The sequence below is a fragment of the Cryptomeria japonica genome, chromosome 11 (assembly GCF_030272615.1).
Source record: "Cryptomeria japonica chromosome 11, Sugi_1.0, whole genome shotgun sequence".
NCBI lineage: Eukaryota > Viridiplantae > Streptophyta > Pinopsida > Cupressales > Cupressaceae > Cryptomeria > Cryptomeria japonica.
In genome coordinates, this window is record NC_081415.1 from 390,009,479 (window position 1) to 390,022,611 (window position 13,133).

At 36.4% G+C, this 13,133-nt stretch overlaps 1 protein-coding gene across 1 annotated transcript in view; it reads left to right on the forward strand.

The window, feature by feature from the left end:
• The window catches only part of LOC131071564 (uncharacterized), a 48,775-nt gene extending 40,244 nt beyond the window's left edge, over window positions 1-8,531 (forward strand). Inside the window, exons 2-3 of the mRNA XM_058007451.2 lie at window positions 7,756-7,860; window positions 7,968-8,531. Coding sequence (XP_057863434.2) covers window positions 7,756-7,860; window positions 7,968-8,531 — 669 coding nt within the window. The remainder of the gene's footprint in view (window positions 1-7,755; window positions 7,861-7,967) is intronic.
• The last annotated feature ends 4,602 nt before the right edge of the window (window positions 8,532-13,133 follow it).

A 13,133-nucleotide genomic window follows, 5' to 3' on the forward strand; every position in this document is an offset into this window, starting at 1 on the left:
GAGAAGAAACCAGTACTAGATCTAGCATTATAGATGCTATTTTGAAGCAGTACAAGACACTGGATTTATATAATCCATTTTGTAAGTCAGTGAGATTTCCTATTTTGTATTTGAGCAGTGAGCTCTAGGCACTTGGCCTTCCTGCATGTGCAGGCCCCTCTTGTACCAGTAATATTCTCTTATTGGCCAGTAAGCAAATATTGTGGGTCACAAATCCCATCGAGGTTTTTCCCACACCGGGTTTCCTTGTTAAAATATTGTGTTATGGTGTGTTTTTCATGTGGTTGCTTTTGCCTCTGTTTATTGCATTATTTTCTGTTTACCAGTACACAATATTAATATGCTCTACATGTTTTAAGTTAAGAAAATCTTATAACCGGTTAGATATTGATTCACCCCCCCCTCTCAGCATCTGTGGGAATCCTAACCGATGGTTATGAAAACCGAAGTAGTGACTGATTGATCAACATTTTGGAAATGATGCAGGAGCATCCCTCGTTCTTGGCAATCTTGTATCAACCAATTTTTTTTCTCTTCAGTTTGTTTTTTATTCTCCAGTTTCAACATTCCTTTCTACATTTTCTTGCATTTTCTCATTGAATATTGAGGAGCTGGATTTTGTTTGTGGACATGATTATCTTCCTTTTCCCAAATCCATGGAACGTTTGGATCCTTTTTGGGCAAGTTATCGATTCTGGATTCCGGGACAATTTTCTGGCTTAGAACTTCGGAACTGCTTGAACCTATCTTGCTTTGGGTGAATCTTGTGGATTCATTATGTTGCTTGCGGAGCCTCGACATGTTGTTCCAATGTTCCTTAGCGTGTGGTCGACCCTCCTTTTGATCCGCACTTCATCCTTTGGATTTTTCGGAGGATTCTCATTTGCAGAGGCCGACTTAGTGATTTTACATGTTTCATCATGATTATCGCTATTTGATTCTTTTTTGGGCCAACCGGATCCCTCCAAACCATATAAATCAATGTAATTTAGCTTGTAGTTGTAAGATTTTAGAACCACGAAGATCTGTCTTGAGATTAAGAGGTCCCGAGTTGACCGAGATTGTAGTTGGGTATGTATGTAGCAGGCCAGTGAGCCGAATCTTGTAGCCCGCATGTTGCTGACAGATTGTAAACAATTTTCATGGTATAATTAATCAAATCTGTATTGCCTCCATCCTCTTTTCTTTCTTTCATTGTGTTTTACTTTTGTTGCACGGTCCGAATAGATCTCATCGAGGCTCCTCCTCATCATGACTGCACCAAGTGGTATCAGAGCAAGCTTTCATTTCAGAGGTTGCATTGTCCTGAAGATCTTGTTGTGGGGTGGCAGATTGTGGATCTATCCTATAGCTATGGAGGATTGGCGTGAAGATGGCACAAAGAGGATATAGGAATGCTAGAGCGCATGAGAATGTAGACCCTATTGTAATGAAAATGTTGAGAGGAATTGTAACCTAGTTGGAAGCTGTTGAAATAGCCCTGAGAAGAGGTTGACATATTGAAGATGTGAGAGAAGATGAAGAAGAAGAAGCACTGGTAGAAAAAGTAGCAAATCCATTGGTGATCAATCTAGATGAAGAAAGGTTCTTGAGGGTTTTGAGTAGGGCGAACACAAAACCACATTTTACCCCACCAAAGTATGATGGCAAGTTAGATTTAGACAAATTAATGGATTGGATCTTGGAGATGGAGAAGTATTTTGATTTTGAGAATATTGTGGAAGAAAGAAAGGTGAAATATGCATGTACTAGGTTGAAAGGTCATGTGTCTCTTTGGTGGGAACATTTGCAAGTTGATAGATAGAGAAGAATTAAAGAAAAGATCAAATCATGGGAGCAGATGGTTGCCAAGTTCAAATCAAAGTTTATGCCAGTTGATTATCAAGTAAACATGTTTCAGAAGTTACCGAACTTGAAACATAAAGAATCGAGTGTGAAGGAGTACACCGAAGAATTTTACAAGTTGAACATCAGATCCGAACATGTCAATGATGGGGTTGAACAAGTTGCGAGATATTTGAATGGGTTGTGGATGTCTATACAAGATGAACTTAGTTTGATCAAGTTGTAGAGTGTTGAGGAAGCTTACCAATATGCCCTGAAAGCTTAAGAGAAGTTGAACAAAAGACATGAGCAGAGACAAAGAGGTAGAGGTGGAAGGTTTTCCGGAGGAAGATTTCAAGGAAGAATAGGTTATTCTGAAGGAAGAGGAACCTGTACAGGTCATAACAAAGAAAAGGAAGCAAACAAGGAAGGTAGTTTGTACTGGAAGGATGATAGAAATTCTACCAGAGAAGGGAACCTGATGGTTACCGGAATGAGGGTTTTGGAAAAGATGACAAAAAATAGGAAAATAGAGTATTTAAAGGAACTTGCTTTAAGTGTGGAGGAGAAGGACATTGTACATTTGAATGTAGGAAGGAAGAGAACACTGGAAGAACAACATTGGTCGAAGAAGATCTACCAGATCCACTAACAAACCGGAAGATGGAGAACTATTGATGATGAGGAGAGCTTTGTGTCATACCAAAGAGGATGAACCCTTGTAGAGGGGAAATATTTTCAAGACTAGATGTAAGATATTCAGTAAGTGTTATAAAGTCATTATTGATAGTGGTAGTTTAGATAATCTTGTTTCAGAGGAGATGGTGAATAAGTTGAAGTTGGAAAGATTGAAACACAGTAAGCCTTACTAGATAGCATGGATTAAAGATGATCATAATCTGTTAGTAAGTGAGCAAAGTTTGGTGAAATTGAAAAATTGGAAATCATCATGATGAGTTTTTGTGTGATATTGTGCCTATGGATAATTTTGACATCTTGTTGGGTAGACCTTGGCAATTTGATAGGCAAGAAATACATGATGGGAGAAACAACATATACACTATTATTGCAAATGGGATGAAGCAAACCTTGTTACCCTTGGAGGAGCCCCTGAAGAGTGAAGTTTGTACGAATGCTAGAATTTGTTTGGTTGATGGGAGGAGATTCTTGGATGGAATGAGACATGAGAATGTATGTTTTTCCTTAGTTCCTAAAAGGACTGAGAATTCAAAGCATGAGGAAGAACAACCTTGGGAGATAAAGGAGTTACTGACAAAGTATGCAGACATCATTTCGGATAATGTGCCTGATGGATTACCACCTATAAGGAGTATCAGTCATTGCATGGAGCTAATTCCTGGAGCTAGTTTGCCTAACAAAGCAGCACATTGGATGACACCGATAGAGAATGAAGAATTGAATAGGCAAGTGCAGGAGTTGTTGAGGAAAGGTTTGATCTAAGAGAGTCTAAGTCCTTGTGCAGTTCCAATAGTGTTAGAACCTAAGAAGAATGGAGAATGGAGGATGTGTACCAATTCCAGAGCAATAAAGAAGACAATAGTGAAGTATCAATTTCCTTTGCCTAGGATGGATGACATAATGGATTGTTTGAGTGGAGCCAGATACTACACGAAGATAGACTTGAAGAGTGGATATCATCATATTAGAATCAGAGAAGGAGATGAGTGGAAGACAACATTCAAGACAAATGAAGGTTTGTATGAATGGTTGGTGATGCCTTTTGGCTTGACTAATGCACCAAGCACTTTCATGAGGTTGATGAATGAGGTGTTGAAGAAGTTATTGGGTAAGTTTGTTATTGTATATTTGGATGACATTTTGATTTTCAATAAAACAAAAGAGGAGCGTTTGTTGCATTTGAGACTAGTCTTGCAAATATTGAGAGAAGAGAAGTTGCTGATAAACCTTAAGAAGTGTAGTTTCATGAAGGAAGAATTAGTCTATTTGGGATTTATGATATCTACAGATGGATTGAAGATGGACCCAGAGAAGGTTAGAGCAATTATTGAATGGCCTACACCAGAAAGAATTGGAGAGGTAAGATCATTCTATGGATTGGCTAATTTATACCGAAAGTTTATTAGAAATTTCAGTTCATTTTGTAGCCCTATGACTGAGACAATGAGAGGAGATAGGAAAGAATTCAAGTGGACAAGTGAAGCAAATAGGAGTTTTAAATTGTTGAAGCAGAAGGTGACTGAGAAGCCCGTGTTAGCTTTACCAGATTTCAACAAACTATTTCAAGTGGACTATGATGCAAGTGGGAATGCAATTGGATCTGTGTTAAGTCAGGAAGGGACGTCAGTAGCTTATTTAAGTGAGAAGTTGAATGATGCCAGAAAGAGATATTCAATGTATGATCATGAATTTTATGTCATAGTTCAAGTTTTGAAGAAGTGGAAACATTACCTGTTGCCTAAGGAGTTTGTGTTGTATACCGATCATCAAGCCTTGCAGTATTTGAATAGTTAGAGTAAGTTGAATCATAGACACATGAGATGGGTAGAATTATTGTAGAGTTACACCTTTGTGCTAAAGCAGAGAAGTGTTAAGTAAAACAAAGTTTCTGATGCATTGAGTAGAAGGAGGAATTTGCTAACAGAGATGTGAATGACAGTGTTAGGATTTGAGAAGTTGAAGACCTTGTATGTTGATGACGTAAATTTTGCAGAACCTTCAAAAGCATGTAGAGAACCAATTATGGTGGACAAAAGTAAGTTGTTGGATTATTTAATTCAAGATGGGATGTTGTTCAGAGGAGTTCAGTTGTGTATACCTAAGAGTTCCATGAGGGAGAACTTGATAAAGGAAAAACATAGTGGAGGATTAGTCAGACACTTTGGTGTTGACAAAATAGTAGCATTGGTGAGTGAACATTACTTTTGGCCTCAGATTCATAAGGATGTCAGAAAATTTGTGCAAAGTTGTAGAGTTTGTCAGATTGAAAAAGGTAGTAGTTAGAATGTGGGATTGTATAAACCTTTGACAGTTTCGAAGAGATATTGGGAGGATATAAGCATGGATTTCATACTTGGACTACCTAAGACATGGAGAGGAAATGATTATATATTTGTGGTGGTGGATAGATTCTCAAAAATGGCTCATTTCATACCTTGTTTAAGAAGAAATCAAATGCACTGCATGTAGTTGACTTATTTTTCAAAGAGGTAGTGAGATTGTATGGATTATCTAAGCGAATAGTTTCAGATAGAGACACTAATTTTGTTGGTTATTTTTGGAGGACAATTTGGATGAATATGAAAACAGATTTGAAATTCAATTATAGTTTTCACCCACGAACTGAGGGATAGACATAGGTAGTAAACCGGAGCTTGGGAAATTTGTTGAGATGCTTGGTTGGAGAGAAGACTAGAAGTTGGGATTTGATTCTTGCACAAGACGAGTTTGCCTACATTAATTCAATAAACAGGAGTACCAAAAGAACACCTTTTGATATTGTTACTGGAGTACACCCTAGAGGTATATAATAATTGAGGGATATCATTAATGAAGACAAGAGGAGCGCAGAGGCAAAAGAATTTGCAAATCATGTGAAGGTCTTAGATGTTCAGGTTAAATAGCAACTGGAGGATATAAATAGAAAGTATAAGGAGCAAGAAGATGAGAAGAGGAGGCATAACGAATTTGAAGTTGGCAATGAAGTAATGGTGTACCTAAGAAAAGAAAGATTTCCAGTTGGAACCTATAACAAGTTGTAGATGAGAAAGTTTGGACCTTCCAAGATTTTGAGGAAATTTAGTTCCGAAAATGCATGTGGAGTTACCAGATGGTTTGGGTATTTCACCTTTATTCAACATTGTAGATTTACATCAGTATTATGGATCTGAATTTAGTGAAGACAATTTTGCAGACTTGGAGAAGCAGATGCCCTAGAAGGAACCAGATCAGATTGAAGACATTTGGGACCGTAGGAATGGGCGTGGCACTCGGATCAACCAGTACAGAGAGTATCTTGTGAAGTGGAGAGGCAGACTAGTTGAAGATTCATCTTTGATTTCTCAGGCAGAGGTAGACCACCTTGGTTTTCCTCTGACCTTGGCAAAGTGAGGGAATCACTTTTTCAACAACCCCAAATGTCCTGATGCAGGAGCATCCCTGGTTCTTGGCAATCTTGCATCAACCAAAAATATTTCTTTTTAGTTTGTTTTCTGTTTTGCAGTTTCAACATTCCTTTCTACATTTTCTTGCATTTTCTCATTGGATCTTATGGAGATGGATTTTATTTGTGGACATGATTATCTTCCTTTTCCCAAATCTCCAGAACATTTGGATATTTTTTTAGCAAGTTATCGATTCCGGATTCTGAGACAATTTTCTGGCTTAGAACTCCAGAACCGTTTGAACCTATCATGCTTTGGGCGAATCTTGCGAATTCATTTCATTGCTTGTGGAGCCTCCATGCGTTGTTCCTATTCCTTGGCATGTGGTCGACCCTCCTTTTGATCTACACTTCATCCTTTGTATTTTTTCAGAGGATTCTCATTGGTGGAGGCTGACTTGGTGGTTTTACACATTTCATCATGATTACCACTATTTGATTCTTTTTTGGACCGGTCGATCCCTCCAAACCATATAAATCAATGTAATTTATCTTGTAGTAGTAAGGTATTAGAACCGGGAAGATGTGTCGTGAGATTAAGAGGTCCAAAGTTGACCGATAATGTAATTGAGTATGTCTGTAGTAGGCTAGTGAGCCGAATCTTGTAGCCCACATGTTGTCGGCAAATTGTAAACAATTTTCATGGTATAATTAATCATATTTGTATTGCCTCCATCATCTTTTCTTGCTTTTATTGTGTTTTACTCTTGTTGCACAGTCCTGATAAATCTCATTGAGGTCCCTCCTCACCATCACTACACCAGGAAAGGGACGGTTTTAGAATACTGGGCAATTTATAATAAGGTAGGGACTATTTTGGGGAGTTTTAGCAGGATCAAGGAATGAGACCCAGCCAAAAGAAAGGAGGGTGTGTGAGTCTATGTCTTAGTAGACTGCCTTAAGGGAACAATTTGTAACTCTTTGTGGTGTTTGAAGTCATGTCTGACCAATCTTGGAAGGATCGAATAAAATTGTAATTGCCCTAAGATTGGGATAATGAAATAAGACTTGGAATTTATAATTTGAAGTTTCGGTTCTCTGGAAGAGTAATCTTCTATAAGCATTTGTATTTTGTGTAGTCATCTTATGTCTTTCCAAACTATTTCCTATTGCAGAAAACTCTTTAGTTTATATGTGAACTTTGCAATTTTCTTTTCATTCTTGTTCTCCATTTAAACTTAGGCCCTCTATCTTGTGGTAAGGTTGTCATTAGATTGGTATAAAATCCTTAAAATAACTTAGGAGTGTGGATAGATAGTATGCCTCCTAGGAGAATGAATAAGGGAGGTGGTAGAAGAGGTCAAGATGAGGGAATGTTTGAAATGATGCAGACTATTATGGCAAGGTTGGATGCCATAGAAAGAGCCCAAAGGAGAGGTGTAGTGACTAATGAGGGCAGTGACATGGAAGAAGAAGAGGAATCCCAAATCAATGATGGGCTATTGCAGATACTACTACAGAGGAGGAAAGATTGATAAGATAAATTATGAGTGTGGGGACCACGCCCAAGGTAGAGGTTTCTACATATTCGAGGACCCTCAATGGAGAGGAACTTCTTGATTGCATTCATGAGCTTGACCAATATTTTTAGTTTGAAGGAGTTGTAGAAGAAAAGAGACTAAAGTTTGCATGTACGAGACTCATTTTTAAGGCCATGCTGCAATGTGGTGGGATTATGTTCAAACTGAGAGATAAAAGAAGATTATAGAAAATATTAAGTCTTGGGATTGGATGGTTGCCAAGTTGAAGGCCAATTTCCTTTCGAATGATTATCAAACTAATATTTTTAGAAGATTGCAGAACTTAAGACAAAAAGATATTCAGTCAAAGACTATACTGAAGAGTTTTACAAGTTGGTGATCAGATCTGGTCATAGTGAAGAAGACATGGAGAAGGTAGCTTGGTACTTAAATTTATTGAAGTATAGTATCCTTATAAAGTATCATGGTTGCAAAAAGGACATCAATTGTTGGTAAATGAGCAAGCTCATGTTGATTTTTAGATTGCTGATTATAAAGATAGTGTATTATGTGATGTGATGCTCATGGATGTGTACCATGTATTGCCTGGAAGACCATGGAAATTCGTTAGGAGAATGATGTATAATAGAAGGGGGAACACTTATACAATAGAGAAAGATGGAGTCAAGCATATCTTTATGCCTATACAAGAGAAAGAAGAGGGCAATAATAGTGGTAAGGAGTTCATACATGATATGAATAATGATGAAGTAGGACTTGCTTTGGTTCTTAAACCTAAGTGTGTGTTTACTTATACAAAACTTGATGATTTGCCTCTTGAAGTAGAAAATAGTTTGAATGAACACATGGACATTGTTGCATCTGATTTACCTAGTGAGTTCCCTCCTATGAGGAGCATTAAACACCATATGGATTTGATCCCAGGGGCTAGCCTTCAAAATGAGGCTGCATATAGGTTGACACCTATGGAAAATGAAGAGATTAGGAAGCAAGTAGAAGATATGTTAAAGAAGGGTTTGATAAGGGAGAGTCTAAGCCCATGTGCTATTCCAATAGTACTAGTACCAAAGAAAGGGGAAGAGTGAAATATGTGCAAAAATTCAAGGGCTATCAATAAAATAACCATAAGATATGGGTTTCCAAAACCTAGGATTGAAGATTTAATGGATTGTTTAAGTTGATCAATGTATTTTTCTAAGATAGATTTGAAAAGTGGATACCATCAAATTAGAATCAGACCATGAGATGAATGGAAAATGACATTTAAGACTAATGATGGTTTATATGAATGGTTGGTTATGCCTTTTGGGTTGTCTAATGCACCCAACACTTTCATGAGATTCATGAGTGAGGTTTTAAAACCATTCCTAGGGAAATTTGCGATTGTATATCTTGATGACATTTTGGTTTTTAGTAGGTCCAAAGAGGAGCATATGGAGCATTTGAGGAAGGTGATGAGAAGGTTACATGAGGAAAATTTGCCGATAAATCTCAAAAAATGTGTATTTTTGCAAACCAAACTAGTCTACTTGGGTTTTGTGGTGTCTAAGGATGTGCTAAAGATGGATATAGAAAAGGTTCAAGACATACTTAGTTGGCCAACACCAAAAAGTGTATTGGAGGTAAGGATCTTTCATTGTCTTGCTAGTTTTTACAGGAAGTTTATTAAGAATTAGAGTCATGTTGTTTCTCCCATTCTTGAAGCCATTAAGGGGAGTAAGATGCAATTTGTGTGGACCCAAGAAGCTAATAAAAGTTTTAGATTTTTAAAACAAAAGGTGAGCGAGCACCCTATTCTTAATCTACCTGATTTTGATAAGATTTTCCAAGTTAAGTGTGATGCAAGTAGATTGGCTATAGGGGTTGTTCTTAGTAAATAAGGTAAACTAGTGGCATACTTTAGTGAGAAATTGAATGAGGCTAAAAAGAAATACTCTTCTTATGATCTAGAATTCTATGCCTTAGTTCAATCATTGAAAAAGTGGAGGCACTACTTGTTACCCAAAGAGTTTGTGGTGTATATAGACAATCATGCTTTATAACTCATTAACAACCAACATAAATTGGATTAGAGGCATGCTAAATGGGTAGAGTATCTTCAAATTTTTCATTTTTTATTGAAGCATAAAAGTGGGCAAACGAATAAGGTTGTTGATGCATTAAGTAGGAAGAGTTTATTATTGTAGGAAATTCAAACTAACAGTGTGGGTTTTGAAAGGTTGAAAGAGTCAGATGCAGATGATGTAGATTTCAAGGAGCCAATTGAAGCTTGTAGCAATCCTATCAGCAAAAATAGAGGACCATGGATGGATTATATGTTACAGGAAGGTTTGTTGTTCAAAGGAAATGAGTTGTGCATACCTAGAGGGTCTATGAAAGACAATTTGTTGAAGGAAAAGCATTGTGGCAGCCTTGCTAGTCATTTTGGACATGATAAAATTATTTTCAGTTAAGAACTCATTACTATTGGTCAAAGATGCAAACTGATGTCAAGAGGTATGTGGAAAATTGTAGAGTTTGTCAACATGCAAAGGGGAGAAGATAAAATGTTGGTTTGTATCAGCCATTGTCAGTTCCATCTAGACCATGGGATTCTGTAAGTATGGATTTTATTTCTGTAATACCTTAAAATTGGTCACCCAAACCATGTGCCCCTAATATCGACAACATCACCAAGGTCCTAACCAAAGGCAATTAAATCAACTTCGAGCACACAATTAATTAATTCTTCAATCATTGAATGTCACATGGCAAGTGAATTATTCTATATTAATTTAAATATTTACAAAAACATCATTTTGATCAATTATCCTATTTAATTTATTAAATATCCTAGCATATTAATTAATTAATTAATTTACCATTTAATCATAAAAAAGGAATTAATTTATCACAAAAGAGGAATTAATATGCAAAGCAAGAGTTAAATTGAAAATAAAATAAAATAATTGAATTGAGAGAGAAATCAAACTTCAAATATTATTTCTTCTTCTAAATTGAGAACTTGAAATCAGAAAAACAATTAAATTGAATTATTTAATCATTCTTTAAAATTGGAACTCAAAACTTTTGAGAAAAGAAGTTCAGTTGCATTGAAAAGACTCTTTTCTTGAATAAATCAAAGAATATGCATGAAATTACCTATTTTCATCTCAAGTGCATGGAATTAATTCAATTTTGTCTCCAATGCAAACTCAAGCTTATAATATGAATGCATTTCAATTAAACTATAATTGGAATCTATCTCAAGGTTAACTGAATCTGATCTCTCAATTATTTCAATTATCCTAAATTGTGCTTTTTCTTTATCTCTCTTGTGATTCTCTATAAATTCAACCTTCATCTCTCATTCAAAACACCCTGAAGATTTATTGTTATTATACAGTTTTTTGCTCTGGAGTCATTGAAGATATTGTGCTTGCTTTTTGAGATTATTGCTTCTTAGTTTAATTTCTTTTTGCATCTTTACTTCAATTATGATTCCTTGAATTCATATAGCCTACTATTCATCCATCTAGCATAATCTTGCATCCATTTAGCTTAATATCATGCTCATATAGATTAAATCATTCATCGTTGTGTAGTCTAGTCACTGGTATTGCTTATACAAATATGAGAGCAAGTCTATAGTCGCATCTTTTAGAAGGCAATTGGTCGATTTGTTATGGTTTTATTATTCATGCTTATATCTGTCTAACCATACATGTAATGACTTAATTGAAGTGTTGTGTCTTACAGCTTGTAGATACTTATTCCACTTTTCACACACATTTTTGGCACCCACCGTGGGGCAGAAGACTACATCTTTCGGCCTCGAAGACTAACTTTTTCTTATTTTTCAAATTTTTGTCCATACAGTTACTGCAAAATATCGTATGAGTTTTCCCACTCTACCGAACGATAAACTGTAGATATTGTGCGAATTATCGTATGACTCGGTGAGAATCGTCGTACGGTATTATGTGTTTCTGGGTTAAAAGAAAATTTCTTTCTTTGGGTTTTCTCATTTAATTTTTATCATATTAACACTGACCCTAGCTTGTTGTTCATCTGTCTAAGAAATTTTCACAACCTAATCAGTTTTTGCAGAATGCTTGTCGAAGAATATGGTTGTCAAACAAAGACAATATGATTACTGATTCGTTGTCTTTGCAAGTTGCCTGAGGAGATTCAAGAAAACATTGTGTTTTCATTAAATTCATTTTTTAGGCACCTAACTTGCTATCTGGTTAATGAAAAAATCTATCTTTCGTGTTTTAAGAAAATTCTAAGAGGTAGGAGAGTATGCTCTTGTCTGCATAGACAATCAGAAATCCAGACCCTTGAGGCTTTTTCTAGGTTTGAGATTTGTATAACTTTAGCGGGCCTGCCCTCCTAAGGAGCTTATAAGGCCAAAGCCATTAGGGTCGGTGAGAGGGGAACGACCCAAGTGGGAACGGCTAAACGCCAAGTACTCCAACCCACTATAAAATAAACGTTAATTGATGAAAATCAAGTCAATGACAGTGCTCAGGAATAGCTCTCCTTTGTACCTTCGGGTATATCAAACCTTGGTTTTCAAGGCTGGGAGACCTCTTAATTGAGTTTATACTCTGATGCGTTGAACGGATCCCTTACTAGTTCCAATTAAGATTAGAAGCTACCTGGTTCACCTTTGAAAGGGGGGATAATCTATGTGCAAGAGAGATAGTAACTCTCCCAAGATACTTTCCATGTCGTGCCCCCATTAGCATTTGGAGTTGGCTAATACGACATTGAGAATCCATTGTGTGAGACTCAATGGTCGTATTCTGATTAGCTATTGGGTGTGTACCTAAGTCAGCAAGCAAAGGTTTTCTTCTCTCACCAATTTCCATAGGGTTAACATGCTATGATTGGAGTCACTATACATATTGTGTGTTTACAATGTTTTCATCCCTGAAACTGAATTTGAAATACCAAAACTGGAGAAAACAATAAACAACTCAGTGGTCAAAACTTTGTCCATGTCAAAAACTAGTCTATCTTAGTCAAAACTCTGTCTGTGTCAAAAACTAGTCTATCTCAGCTATCCAAAAACTTAGTCCATCTCAAAACTGGTCGTCGTCAGACATTAAAAATTTGCTCTATCAGAAATTTTGTCTCTGTCTAGTAAACTGTCGTATGAGTCTTATGATTTATCGTCTAGATCCTTATTCTGTGTCGTACGAAATTTCATTAGGTCTAACAGTTTGTCGTCTGGGTCCTTATTCTATGTCATACGAAATTTGATAAACTATTGTCCTGCTTAAGGAATTATCGTCTGATCTCTAATTTTGTGTCGTACGAAAAACCATTACATTCATCAGTTTGTCATCTGAGGTTATCCATTTGTCGTGCGAACATAGGTAGCAACTCATACGAAATTTTGTTTATGTCATCCTGAAGATATTAAACTATCGTCTGGTCTTGTAAAACCTGTTGTACGAATATCTAATTTTGTCAATCCAGAATAGTCAAACTTTCCTAAAATAGTCTACAGTAAGCATAAAACTGGTTATCATCATTCTGAGCATAAACAAATATAAATAGTGCACTTCTGTCATGGTGTTGCACAATTTTTTTGATCATCTTTTAGCTAGTTCAATCAACCATTTATCAAATATAAGTCACTTAGATAACATCTTACATAGGATAGACGGTTCCTAAAACTAGATTGAGTCTTAGTC